Source organism: Rhinoderma darwinii, chromosome 6 (assembly GCF_050947455.1).
Source record: "Rhinoderma darwinii isolate aRhiDar2 chromosome 6, aRhiDar2.hap1, whole genome shotgun sequence".
Lineage (NCBI taxonomy): Eukaryota > Metazoa > Chordata > Amphibia > Anura > Rhinodermatidae > Rhinoderma > Rhinoderma darwinii.
Genome location: NC_134692.1, coordinates 61291856 through 61306746, shown reverse-complemented (window position 1 = coordinate 61306746; position 14891 = coordinate 61291856). Strand labels below are relative to the sequence as shown.

General features: G+C 41.8%; 1 protein-coding gene across 1 annotated transcript in view; it reads left to right on the top strand.

Moving 5' to 3' along the window:
- KLF7 (KLF transcription factor 7) overlaps nucleotides 1-14891 on the top strand; it is a 137279-nt gene that overhangs the window by 84992 nt on the left and 37396 nt on the right. The window contains exon 2 of the mRNA XM_075829877.1: nucleotides 1807-2413. Within this exon, the coding sequence (XP_075685992.1) occupies nucleotides 1807-2413 (607 nt within the window). The remainder of the gene's footprint in view (nucleotides 1-1806; nucleotides 2414-14891) is intronic.

Here is a 14891-nt window from a genome sequence, read left to right as displayed (position 1 = left end):
TAAAGAAACTTTTCACAACAACTATTCAGTTAATCAGTAAGGGCTCATTCAGACGAGCGTAATACTCGTCCGTGTGCTGTGCGTTCAAATCACTCAAAGTACACGGACCCATGCAATTCAATGAGGCCATTCACATGTGTTGTTTTTCACACAGCGAGTGTCCGTTGCATGAAACTCACTAGTCATCCCATATTGGTGCGTTTTCACCCACCGAGTTGCCCATCGAAGTCTACTGGGGCGTGAAAACCACGGACAGAACACGTGTGCTGTTCGTGTTTCACAGATCAAATACATTGAAAAGCAGAGAAATATATTTTTTTTAAATCAAGTGCTTGCATGGACGTGAAAAACGCATGCCACATGCAAAGCAAACTGATGCCAATATGCAACCCACATGGACAAGAAATGTAGGAAAAATGCTGTATTATTTACAGGTGCAAATCGGACACGCTCGTCTGAATGTAGCCTAAATGTGTTAACAGTTATAGAGAGAAAGATGAGCAATGTCATGTCCCGGTACTATTTGACTGGCACCATCTATTGCACAATGATGAAGCATACTGACTTTATGAAGGGAAAATGAAACATTGCAGTTGTCTTTATTGTTTTTAATGTAACATGGCAACTTTAACTAAGATTCAGTTAAAAACAGGAGACGTCTTATGTACAATTGGTAGAGAGTATGGCAGAGGACTGCCCGTGATAATACAAGTCAGTGTAACAGAGATTAGTTTATTATTAAGCTCAGCTGTATCATATAGCAAATGTGTGTTTACATAGGACTGCAGGTAAGGCTTTGCTCACATCTGTGTCAGGACTCCGTTCATGGGTTCCATCGGACCTTTCCGTCAGGGGAACCCATGAACGGGATCCAAACGGAAACCATAGGTTTCCGTTTGCATCTCCATTGATTTCAATGGTGGCGGATCCGATGCAAATGGTTTCCGTTTGTCACCGTCGTGTAAGGGATCCGTGGTTTTTGACTGAATGAATAGCGCAGTCGACTTTGGTATTGATTCCTGATGGTATAAACCATTTGCACCGGATCCATCTCCATTACAATCAATGGTGATGCAAACGGAAACCTAAGGTTTCCGTTTGTTTCAGTTTGGATTCTGTTCATTGGTTCCCCTGACGGATAGGTCCAACGGAACCCATGAACAGAGTCCTGACGCAGATGTGAACAAAGCCTAAATCTTCTACATCTTAATTTAGACCCATAGATATCGTGGCTTGGCTAGCGGTAAGTCACACAAACATTATCCTTAAAGGGGTTGTCCATTTTTTAGCAAATGGATGTTCATTTTTATATAATGAACAGTTATAGAATTTTCCAATATTCTTTCTGTATTAATTCCTTACAGTTTTAAACATCTCTGCTTGTTGCTATTCAGTTGGAACATTCACTGTTTACTTCCTGTGGATTATATTCTTCTCATGATCATGTGATGAACACACAGGTGCACGGCTCGTTACAGTATGTGTATCAGAGCTGTGTCTTCTAACGATCCCAGCACCTGTGTGTCCTTCACATGATCATGGACAGAATCTTACCACTGGAAGTAAACAATGAATGTTCCTACTGAATAACAACAAGCAGAGATCTTGAAAACCATGAGAATCTAATACAGAAAGTATATTGGAAAATTGTATAACTTTTCATTATATTAAAAAAAAACATAAATTTGCTGAAACTGGATAACCCCTTTAATTTTTCACCTGTGTGGCTGAATTATTTGAATATTGTGTTAACATTTTATGTCAAACATGCTTTGCTGATAAAATCTTTCTCCTGTCACTTCATAGACATGTCTGGAGTTGGAACGGTATTTGCAGACCGAACCAAAGAAGATGTCAGAGACATTTGGGGAAGAGTTAGACTCTTTTTTGAACAGTTCCATTTCTCAAGGTACAGATGGATGCGGCCGTAAGCTTGATCCCATTGTAATTCCTGTGGACATCAGTACATATGAGAAGCGTCCTAGTATGGACCTGTTACTTTCACAAGACAAACTGCTGTCAGAAACATGTGTCAGCTTACAGCCTGCCAGTTCCTATACGGAGTGTTATACATCTGTAAATCAGGCACAGCTTAATGCCGTGACATCACTAACGCCGCCATCTTCTCCGGAACTCAGTCGGCATCTGGTCAAAACACCACAGTCTCTGTCTGCTTTGGATGGAACCGTAACATTAAAACTGGTTGCAAAAAAAGCCTCTGTTGGCTCTGGAAAGGCTACAGAATCGTCTGCCATAGCATCAAAATGTGGGCTAAGTGACAGTGAGCAGGCTGGCAACGCAGGAGAAGCCTCGCCTGAAAATAAGAAAAGAGTTCATAGATGCCAGTTTAATGGCTGCAGGAAAGTCTACACAAAGAGCTCACATTTGAAGGCCCACCAGAGAACGCATACAGGTGAGGGACTTTACCTTCTTTTCTATGAAAGTTTCTACTAAAGCCGCTGTAAACTGTGTATTTTTTAGTCTTGTAAGTTTTTTTTTAGTTGTGATTCTGTTATCATTACGTTCTTTTCTTCCACTAGTTCTTTTCATCAGATTTACATTTTGATGACCAAAATAGCATAGCATGCAGCGCTATTCTCTCTAGTAAAAAAAAGGGAGGCATGACAGACCCATTACAAGTCAATGCAATCCCTAAGGATCCATTACAAAATGGATCTGTCATTTCCATCATGGCTACCGTAAAAACGGATCCATGACTACAGTGTGAAAAGAGCTTTAGAAGATTTTCAAAATAAAGCAGGGACACCGACATATACAACTGAACCCGAAATACAAGTGATGAGTCAAACTGTCAAAAATAACATAACTCTGGGCCTATCCAACACAACCTGATATAGATAGTTACCCTTATTTGTCTTACATTAATATCCATATACAGTACAAAGACCTAATAGACTTTGCTTAAAAAAGGGTCGTCCGGTTACAGCAAATCAATGTTAGGCTACATTGACAGGACAGTGAAAAAAAATGGCCATTAAAAACTATTCAACTTTTTCATGGCCATTTTGCATCAGTGTGTGTCCAAATTTTCATCCATTCCCAGTCTTCTGTCCGTTTTTCATGGCCGTTTGCCATCCGTTTTTCATGGCCGTTAAAAAAAAAAAGGATGGATTTCATTTGTCAGGTTTTTTTTTGTCCCAGCCCCCTGAAAAAAACACAGTGCCCATGTAGATATTGCCACAATGTCCCTGTAGATAGTGCCACAGTGCCCACTGTAGATAATGCCCACATAGTGCCACAGTGGCCACTGTAGATAGTGTCACAGTGCCCACATATAAAGTAACAGTGCCCACATAGTGCCACAGTGCCCACATAGTACCACAGGGCCCACATATAACGTTCCAGTACCCACATACCCACATAGTGCCACAGTACCCATTGTAGATAGTGCCACAGACCTCACATAGTGCCACAGTGCCCATGTAGATAACGCCAGTGTCCCCTGTAGATAGTTCCACAGTGCCCATGTAGATAGCGCCACAGTGTCCCCTGTAGATACTGCCACACCCCCCATATAGCACCCCCCTGTAGATAGCACCCCCTTTGTAGATACCACCCCCCTCCCCTGTAGATAGCGTCACTGTAGGAGCAGAATCCATCTGGCTGGGGATTCCGCTCATAGACTGAGCCCATGACTTCTCTGTCTATATATGGACAGTGACGTCAGAAAAGCGGAATCCTCTGCCAGAGTGGGCTGGGGATTCCGCTCCAGGAGTAACCCCTTGACATCACTGTCCATGCATGGATATGACGCAGGGGGCTTCTCCAGGAGCAGAGTCTGGCTGCCAGGGATTCCGCACCTACACGGAGCTACAGTGGCGCTATCTACGGGGGATGGGGGGGATGCCATCTTCAGGCAGGGGGGTGCTATCTACATGGAGGGGTGCTATCTACAAGACTGGAGTCCCCGGCCAAAGATCTTGTGATGCTCTGGCCGGGGATTCCATTGTTGAAAGCCCTAACTTCACTGTCTTTATATGGACAGTAATGTCAAGGGCTTCCCGGGGCTCAGCGCTCAAAGTAGCGCTGTGTGCAGGGAGTCCTCGGCCAGGATCAGTTTTTACCGGCCGTTACAAGGATTGTTTCCTGAAAAACGTCCGGTAAAAACTGATCCATTGACTTTTATGGGAGCCGTCTGGCCGTGAAAACGGCCAAAAATAGGACATGTCCTATTTTTTGACGGCCAATATTCACAGGCTATTAAAAAAGACGACCATGTGAATACAACCATAGAACTTAATTGTTCTGAAAACGGCCAATTGACGTTTTTCACTGTCGTGTGAATGTAGCCTTATACTTTCTGTATTCATTTTTCACAGTTTTCAAGATCTCTGCTTGTTGTTATTCATTAGTAACATTCATTGTCTACTTCCAGTGGATAAATTTCTGTTCATGGTCATGTGTAGAACACACAGGTGCATGGCGCGTTACAGTATGTGTATCAGAGTTGTGTCTTTTGACATTCCCAGCACCTGTGTGTCCATCACATGACCATGTACAAAATTGTATCCACTGGAAATAAACCATGAAGCTTCCTCCTGAATAACAACAAACAGAGATCTTGAAACCATGAGGAATTAATAGAGTAAGTATATTGGAAAATTGTATAGCTTAAGTATACAAAAAAAAACAACACATCAATTTGCCGAAACCGGACAACCCCTTTTTCGACACACAGACAACTTTATGACATTTTTGAGCCTTGTGTTTCAAAACGGTTTCAGATAAAAACTTAAATTGTTGCCCATATCAACTATGGGCAATACTATGGGCAAAAAGCACACTTTTGCTCTGAGACATTTTTGATACATACAGGGGGACAGGAGCATGACTACTATTTTGCAACTTCTCCTGCAGTGGAGCCATGGGACTTGGCGCAGTTAGGCTAAAATCACACATGCAGTTTTTGTTGCTGTTTTTTTAGCCAAAGCCACAAGTGGATACAAAATGAAGGGAAAGAATAAAGGAAAGACTTATGCATCTCCTGTGTTTGGCTCACGGCATCAACATGGTCTATTCTAAAGTGTGTATGTATGTCTTCACATTTGCCTGGCACAGATAAATATGATCATTATTTGCTGCAAATTTCATTTCAACTTATCATGACCATATGAATAGTGGTTCTTCAAAATGTCCAGGCTTCTTGTTTGGGTTTTCACACTTCTTAGGCCCTGTTCACAAATTCCTTCAGAAATTTTGAGGCTGTGAAAATCAATGGGAGGTGGTTTCGGACGTTTTTTTCCCGCTGGTTTCGAAGTGGTAAAAAACAACTCTGTGAACTGGGCATTAAAGGGGTTTTCCAGCCACTAAAAATTGATGGCCTATCCTCAGGATAGGCTATCAATAGCTGTTGGGTCAGGGTCCGACTTTCGGGACACCCACCAATCAGCTGTTTTGAAAGGGCAACAGCACTCGTACGGGCTTCTGCTTCCCCTTAATTTCTTCTTGCTCACTGTGAGTCGTCGACACGCATTTAGTGGCGATTCACATGTATTCCAGTCTTTTCTCCCATTCACTTCAATGGGAGAAAAGGCTGCAATACCTGTAAATCGCCGCTACTTCCATTTCGTACGAGCCCCTTCAAAATAGCTGATCGTCAGGGTTCCCGAAAGCTGTAATACCCCTTTAATGGCATGTTCAAGATTCATCTATCTATCTATCTCTCTCTCTCTCTTTCTCTCTCTCTCTCTCTCTATCTATCTATCTATCTATCTATCTATCTATCTATCTATCTATCTATCTATCTATCTATCTATCTATCTATCTATCTATCTATCTCATATCTATCTATCTATCTATCTATCTATCTATCTATCTATCTATCTATCTATCTATCTATCTATCTATCTATCTATCTATCTATCTATCTATCTATCTATCTATCTGTCTATCTTATTTTTGGCCATCCTCTTTTTCTTTAATGAGAATCTGTCAGCAGTTTTGAGGCTTCAAAACTGCTAATAGAGCGCTACAGGGGAGGGGATGGCATTGTAAACGTACCTTTTGTCTCAGAACAGAGGGGCGGGCTGGCAGTGAGGAGAAAACAGGGACACATTCCACATCAGGGGCCTGCCTTAGTGGCACTTGCAACCGCGTCGCTGGGGTTTATTAAACATCGATTTCTGCAAGATGCATGACCGAGGCAAAAAGTATGTTTGCAATGTCCTCCCCCTCACATATATGCCTGTTGAGTCCTCAAAACTGCTGACTGATTCCCTTTAATGGTCAGTGTGTACACCGTTTTTTTGGGCGCTGATTTTGACACAGCAACCATGTCAGAATCAGAGCCAAATCGCCCCACATTGATTTCAATTGGAGGCAAAGGCGCTTTTTTTTTTCCGGGGCGGCTTTTGGCTGTCCGAGGGAAAAAAATGCGGCATACTCTTTCTTCATGCGGGTTCTGCCTCTGATCTCCCATTGAAATCAATGGGAGGCAGAAATAAATTGCGGTGCTTGTTTCTGAACATTTCTTGCTTGCAGTCCCTTGCATTAGATTAATGTATGCTGCGGACACCAAATTCCGCTCCGCAGCCTATGCTCCGCCGCGGAATTTTCCACATCGTCTAAACGAACACTACTAAAAAGCAGTGGAAGGCAATGGAGAAACGGGTCCGCTGCGGATTAACGCTGCGGAGTGTCCGCAGCGGAATTCCAGAGCAATTCCGCCATGTGGGGCCTTGCCCTAAGGACGCACCCTTTTGACAAGAGGAACGGTAACAACTAGTTGTTAATTAATTTATACATTTCTAGGAGGAATATTAGAGGAACAGCACAATGCAGAGTTCTAAGAAAATATGTTCCAGAATTGTTATTTCATGGGGAATACAACTATTTACTAAAATAGACATATTAGGAGAGGGGACAGGTCCTCTTTAAAGCGCTGTACAAAAGCCCTTTGAGGAAGGGGCCTAAGGGTATGTTCACACGCAGAGTCAAAAACGTCTCACAATACGGAGCTGTTTTCAAGAGAAAACAACTCCTGATTTTCAGACATTTTTTGCGCCACTCGCGATTTTCGCTGTGTTTTGTACGGCCGTTTTTGGAGCTTTTTTCAATAGAGTCTATGGAAAACGGCTCCAAAAACGGCCCGACAGAAAAACGGCCGAAAATAGGCTGTGTGAACATACCCTTACAGTGAATGTGTCAGTGCTACCATGCCAGGACCATACAGGGCAGTATAGTTCCGTTTTCGATAGCCAAGCCCAGGCGTGGATCTAAAGGGGGGGGGTGGGGGGGCACATAAACATATCCTTGGCCTCTTTTTTTTTTCCCCACTCCTTGTTTTGGTTAAAAAAATATACATCAAAAGCCGCACTGTGTGAGAGAGGCATTATACCTGGTAATAAGCATTACTCCTGGTAATATGAGGTACTTTACATCAGGGTATGTTCAAAAGGTTTATTTTCACCCGTTTTTCGGGTTGTAAACTCCCCGAAAAATGGCTAAAAATACGGAGGCTGAACGCCTCCAAATTTCAGTTGGAAAAACAGCGTTTCGTTCCACCGGGGCGTTTTTTTACGTGGCCATTTGTAAAAACGGCGTGTAAAAAAACGGCCTGTAAAAAGAAGTGCATGTCACTTCCTGATCCGTTTTTGGAGCTGTTTTTCATTGTCACAATAGAAAAACAGCTCCAAAATCGACCGTAAATAACGCATCAAAAACCGCTTGATGCATAAAACCCGGCTGAAAATCAGGAGCTGTTTTCCCTTGAAAACAGCTCCATATTGTACAGCTGTTTTTTGTTTGCTGTGTGAACATACCCGAACTGTTTGGTCAGCAGTCTGTTTATTATGGGTACTCTGCTTTACCCATGCTAAATAAGGACGGTTACCATAGCAAGAATGGGCAGGCAAGTAATGCAATGAAGAGATCACAGAAGGGCATTGACAAAATGCAGAAATGGAAAGATCAGACAGCAGATACATTTGGAAATTGAACATGAGCCAGAAATTGATTCTTTCCTCTTCTCCTGTGTTGTTTTTTTCAGCTGACAGTTTAAGCCAATTAGTAAGGATTATCTTTAGAAAATCATAAAATCTTCAGAGCAGCCACAGATATATATTTAACAGTACATAAAATGGGCATTAATGTTGCAGAATTGTAAGGCTTCTTCAAAGAAAATGCTCTGCATTTACAGTAAACACAATGCAGTCATCCTGCCCTTCCACGGTCTGCTTAATCGGTGAGAGTGTTATGTATCCTCCGGAAAATCTGCCAAAAAATAGATGGTTTATAATGACCGAGAAACAAAAGAGGATCTACCTTTTCTTAGAACTCTGCTCTGTGCTGTTCCTCTATTATTCCTCCTGGAAATGCATGAATAAATTGAGAGCAGGGCGTTACCATTCACCTAGTCAATAAGGCATGTTCCTACAAAGTCTGACGATATCCAATCCGATGTAAATTTATTTATACATTTCCGAGAGGAGTAACAGAGGAATGGCACAATGCAGAGTTCTAACAAAAGTTATTACAGAACTTTTTTTTAATGTGGAATACAAGTATTAACTAAAGTAGATATGTCAGGAGGTCTCTTTATAGAGATTGTCGGGTGTAAAGAAAACTATTTTCGATACCTTTTTAAGGGAACTTTGAATGAATTCATCCATTAGCTAGCGAAAAGAACAACTACAAAAGAGCTCCTTCTGCTCTGGAGGAAGCAGTTTGTGTGTGCATTACATAGCATTTCAATGGGAACTGTGTAATGCTTCATGTGCCCTGTGGTGGCGCTACAGGGGAATTCCCCGACAGATTGCAGCTGATCGCTGGGGGTCCCTGGAATAGGACACTCTATGTTTATATGTTTAGCTTATCATAACGGGAAATATTTAACAAAAAAAGGGATTGTGGTGTTTCTAAACAATCAGTCCACAAACCGGGAGGCTGAATCAGTCCACAAACCGGAAGGCTGAATCAGTCCACAAACCGGAAGGCTGAATCAGTCCACAAATCCACAGTTCACTGTTGATACTTGGGATGGTCTCACTTTGTCTTCTGGGAAATAAAGCACAAGTTCCAACATTAAATAAGTGGTGTAGGGACAAGGTTACTTCGCAGTGACTCCACTAAAAGTGGAGCCGTACATTATAAATATTATATTGATCCTAATCCATGTTGAACCTGATGCTCCTGGACTATAAGATCCCTGGTTTAGACGGAGAATGGTAAGCATTATGCAGGCACATACCAGAAAGAGTTCCCAGGATCGGCAAGTTAAAATGGATGGTTAAAAATGGCTAATTCGATTTGGCAGAGCCGGATCACATGTGTGGAACGTTGTGTGCCTTACGTATCATGAATACATTCATTTTTATTAGATTGTTACATATGTAGCAGAGCTGATTTGTCATTGATATCATTTGTACATTATGAGATATTGTCAACATAAGGAGAAAATAAATGTGGACCATAGAAACACCTCATCATAGAGACAGGGACAAGCGTACATTGGCTTAACTGGTACTACTCACAAGACGCCTGTGTGGAGCTAAAGCCGCCCCTAGCGGGTAGCCCACTGGCCTGCCCACAGTGTCGGCCCACCGTAAATCTGCCCAGTAAGGGTATGTGCACATGGTGGTTTTTTTTTGTCAAGCAGAAAAAAATTGCCTGAAAATTCCTTATGGATTTCTGAGGCAGTTCTTGAAATGCAAGCGGTTTTTGATGCAGTTTTTGCTGCGTTTTTTTTATTTGTTTAGCAAGTGGAAAAAAGTGGGGAAAAAAAACGTGGTTTTTGGTCAAGAAATGTTTAAAACAACCGCTCCAAGCGAACAGTGCTTTTTTCCCCCCGCCTCTCACCGATTCAGAAGCGCAAAATTTAGCGCGCCAAAAAAAACGCCATGTGAACTGGGCCTAAGGCAGATGACCAGTCTGAGCCTGAAGCACATTGGGCTGCGTTAAATGGTAAACTCATCTCTGCTGCTTCTGTGTGCAGTAAACATATTCACGTGACATGTGCCCGAAGACATTTGTTGCCATGTGACTGTAATGAATGCGTTGTGGTGCGTTATACGTACAATACGTGTTTTGTTTCCAGACGCACAGGATTTAATTGATTTGTTTGCAATATTTTCCATGAAATAGTGATAGGGTTAATTTGTACATTTAGGTTTCCCTTTACCCTCGAGAGACTTTAATAACAACAAGACGAGGTGAATAAACTATAATTAGAGCTATACAGAGAGCTAGAGAAAGGTGTTGGGGCCGAGGAGGAGGAGGAGGGGGCGCCATGATGGTGACTGTTGCTAAGTAACCCCTCAGCCGTAGATGCAGTCTGGTGATTGGCCGGCCTGTTAGAACCCTAGCTTGCTACTCAGCTGTTTCTTCTGTTGCTAGACTACTGCATCTCTTCTCGTGCTCGCTCTACATCCTGACAGCTAATTGGCTGGCCGGGTGGTTTGTGTTTCTGCCGGGTACCAGTCTGAGCCTGCATCTCGGCTGTTATCCCTGGAGGCAGGAGGGGGAGGGCGGGAGAGATGGAGTGAGAAGGATATGTCAGCAATTAATGGAGCACAAGTGTAAATTCTACACAATGTCTGCCACCTGCGGCCCCCCTGAATCAGCCTAAAAAAAAAAAACCTTTCTGGCCTTGAGCTCATCACAAGCCTGTCTTTCCCGGATTAGCTTTGTGACTTTGTTAAAAGATGGATGCAGTTTTTTTTTATATTATTATTAATGTAGATCAATTATGTTATAGCTGCAGTTCTCAGATTCTACAGCAAAGAAAATATTAATAAAGTAATATAGTAAAAAAAAAAATGATGATCAAAGTGTTTTTTGTGGGGGGGGGGGGGATCTGTTCTTTTTATTTTGTTGGACATTTGTTGCATAAAACCAGTACAAATCCCCCTCCCAGCCCCTCCCCAAAAAATAGTTTAGATCAATGCTCTGTTCACACTTCCATTTGGGGGTTCTGTCCGATATTTCTTCTATAGCGTGGTCTGCAGCACTAGTTTTGCCACTGGAACCCCCCCCCCCCCCCCCCCGACTGACTCTATCATAGTCAACGCAGTCCATCAGTGTCCTTACTTTATCTTTCTGAAAACGGATCTGTCACAGCGATCTTGGCTCGGCTATAAATATAAGCTTTGTGGCTAGTGTGAACAGGGTCTAACGTTTCTGGGGGAGGAAAGATCTGTCACGCATATATTTTTTCCTCCCTATGTATATAGAAACCAATTGATAATCCAACTGCAAAGAAGACGTTGACTGATGACATTTTGTGCTGTAGTCGTCCATTGACACTGATGAGAAAAAAAATGGTGCAGCCATCCGCATTTCTAGGGCCATGTGAAAAAAACTGGCTGCCTGCAACTACAGGGTTTACAAAACCTGGCTGTTTAAAATGAAGTAATTTTTTTTGTTAATATAAAGCATCTAATGAAATATAAAAAGGGACACAAAATATACGGTTTATTTATGTATTTTTACTGTTGTCAAAAACCTGTCAACACTGAACAATATTCCCGGTTCTTGTAAAAGGCAAACATGAAATTGTCTATTTTCTTGTAATAGGAAGATGTATTTTTCGTGTTATTTAGTGTAAACAAGTGGTGTCTCTCTTTAGTCTGTATTTAGCCGGCTGTGCTATTGTATTGGGATAAAACGGATTTAAAAAGTGCTGCTACATTTTTCTTTCTTCTCTTCAATTTGGTCAAGGATATAGCTGAAAATGAAAAATAAAATAAAAATGGGGGATATTCACTTAGACTAGCATTTCATACGCCAGTCTTAAACAGAAGCCTGAGACAACATTCACTTACATTACTGCACATACTATAGATCTTCGGATATGCGACCAATGTTACGGACAAAGTCGCCATGTAGCCCTAGACATTGGCTAAAGTGAGGCCACTTTTCATAAATGTGGGCCTATGTGGAGTCTGATTCTGCAGCCATGTATTACTCCCCTGCTTCATGCTAACCTACTTCTGAGCACTGTAGAGGCAGTCAACTCTGGTCAAGTTAGTATTATTCACACATAGCATGTTATATATACCTTTAGAAACTTCCGGGTTGCATTTTCTCCCAGAAATCACAGTCATGTCAGTGTGGGAGATGAAAGGGGAAAGAGACACCGAACGCTGAGTAGGAAGTAGGATAGAGCTGGGGCATGATTCACAGAGAACACCCACTTGGCTCCGAACTTGCAGCTTTATAAACAGACATGTCAGAGAAAAGAAATGCAGAAATCAAATAATCACATAGTGCATACTGCATTGCAAAATCTATGGTCAAATCCACAGCAGAATAACAAATTTTCTGTGTGTGTGAACATGGTCTAAGCGTTCTCCCGTCTGTTGTCATCTATATCTCCTTCTGTGAAGAACATGACTTACAGTGGATGGATAAGGGATCAAAATGTTCTGGCAGATGTATTTGGCGTTTTATTATAGTATAATAGTAATTACCGTACATTTTATGTGGTCTGTTTTTTTTTTTAGATGTTTATTATACAATTTCCTAAATATATTTATTGGTATGTGTACTTACAAATCAGTTAATGCCTCATGCACACGACCGTGTGTTCTGACCGGGTCCCGTCAGTGATCGGTGGAAAGATAGGGCATGTCCTATCGTTCCACAGAACGAAATGTGGGGTCCGTTTTCACGGACCCGATGCACTCGCTAAAGTGTATGGGTCCATGAAAACTATCGGGTGCCACTCGGATGCCGTGAAAATGGGCCCGAGTGGCAATCGGTCGTGTGCAACGGGCATAAGAGTTTAATGTGCATGTTCACCTTTGGACTATAACATTTACAGTATATAGGGAGATTAGCTTTGTTGCAGTGCTTGTCTTGTACTGATTCTGAGTTGCAGCCTGTATTCCGTATGCATTCACATGATGTTTACATGGGGCGTTTTTGATGCATTTTAGCTGTTAACTGTGTTTTTTATTGTTGTTTTTGTAATAGAAAAATATTTTCCTCTCATTTACAAAAAATATTATGAAAGCGCATTGAAAACACCACATGTAAACATACCCTTAAAGTCCATAGCAACATTCACCATTTTGGAAACAGTCAACAAGTTTGCTGACAAACTCAACCCTATAGTGTAACTGAGGATTTATGGTCATTTTTTTTACTGTACAGTGCCAAGTAAAAATATCTAATACGCCACTTCCCAGAATGCAAATCACCAATGTAATCTCTGTGTTTCAGAATTTAAATCTGCACAACTGTGGACAGTAATTCAGGATCAGTAAAAGTTAAGACCCTTTTCACATCATGTTTGTGATGTACTGCACGTTTAGCATGTACGCCCGAAAGCTCCCGACATAAACGCTAAACATGATCATAGGGTTACATTAGCTCAATGGAGGCAAAAAGAGCGCACTTTTGGTTGGTTTACGTCAGTAAAAAAAAAATTCTAACGTAGTAGACTACGCTATTCCATACAGTAGTATACAGTAAAAAATATATTTACTGCGCGGTATACGTTTTTTACAGTGGGACCCTATGGGTGACAGAACTTTTCCCAGCATATATGTTAAATGAAGGCCATAAACGGGATATGAATAGGGCTTAAAGTGTAGCTAAACGTTCGACAAACTTCTGACATGTCATAGTGACATGTCAGAAGTTTGGATTGGTGGGGGTCCGAGCACTGAGACCCCCATCAATCGCTAGAACGAAGCAGCTGAAGTTCTCGTGTGAGCGCTCAGCTGCTTCATTTCTGTTCGGCTTTTTCCGGAAATGAATGTATCGGTGTACGAACTCAATAGAAAGTCTATGAGCCCGTACTCCGATACATCGGCTTTACGGAAAAAGCCGAACAGAAACGAAGCAGCTGAGCGCTCACACGAGAACTTCAGCTGCTTCGTTCTAGATATTGGTGGAGGTGTCCGTGCTCGGACCCCCACCAATCCGAACTTCTGACATGTCACTATCACGTCAGAAGTTTGTCAAACGTTTAGCTACACTTTAAGTGATGAAACATTGATAAAGTTACTCGGAAGTTCAAGGCTTCATTGTGTAAAACATCATGACTCGGTTTGACTCTTTGTAAGTAAATGCTTTTCTTTATTTCCAGTGTGTACATGGCTCAGATTAAATATGATATTCTCCACTTTGTGTGAATGTTTATGTAACCTGAGGTATTTCAGGATCTGTAAGACAAGTGTGAAAAGTGTTCTCACCTCCTCCGCTATTGCTCACTGCTTTCAGCTTCCCTCGCATAAGGTGTAATATTGCAAGATTCCTTGCGCTTTTTTCTGGTGTTGAATTTAAAGTTCTGTGTCCTTATTTGTCTTCAATTTTTTTTATTTTTTTTTAGTAGCCGATACCTCATCTTGAGTGTTTTCCCAACATGCTGAAACATCATTATCAATGTCAAAGTCTAGAATTTAAAAAAACTTATCATTGGTCTGTATCAAACTATAAGGTCTCATGCACATGACTGTAGCCATGTGCACGGCCTGTGATTGCGTCACGGACGGCCACGGAGTGTCATCCACGGGCCGCCCGCAATTCATAGACCGTGCACACATTGATTTCAATAAGCCCAGATCGCAAATGTGGCCTATCTTCTTACGGTCCGGTCCCGGTCGTGTGCATGGGCCCATAGAAATGAATGGGTCCGCAATTCACCTGCAGATTTGCGTGTGAATTGCAGCCTCAAAAACACGTTCGTGTGCATGAGGCCTAACTGGATGACTATTTGTACAAATGAAAATACCAGATGTGCAATCTCCAACTGCAACTATGACATCTGCAGACTATAAAAAGGTACTACACTGAGTGACCCAATGCATACAATCACATTTCTAACTAATTTCTAACAATTTCTTGCTCGTGTGCCTACAGCAGGGGTGAATTAAACTTAAAGTTGGAAGAAAATGTAAAAGTGGCCTCATGTACTAGGTGGGTCC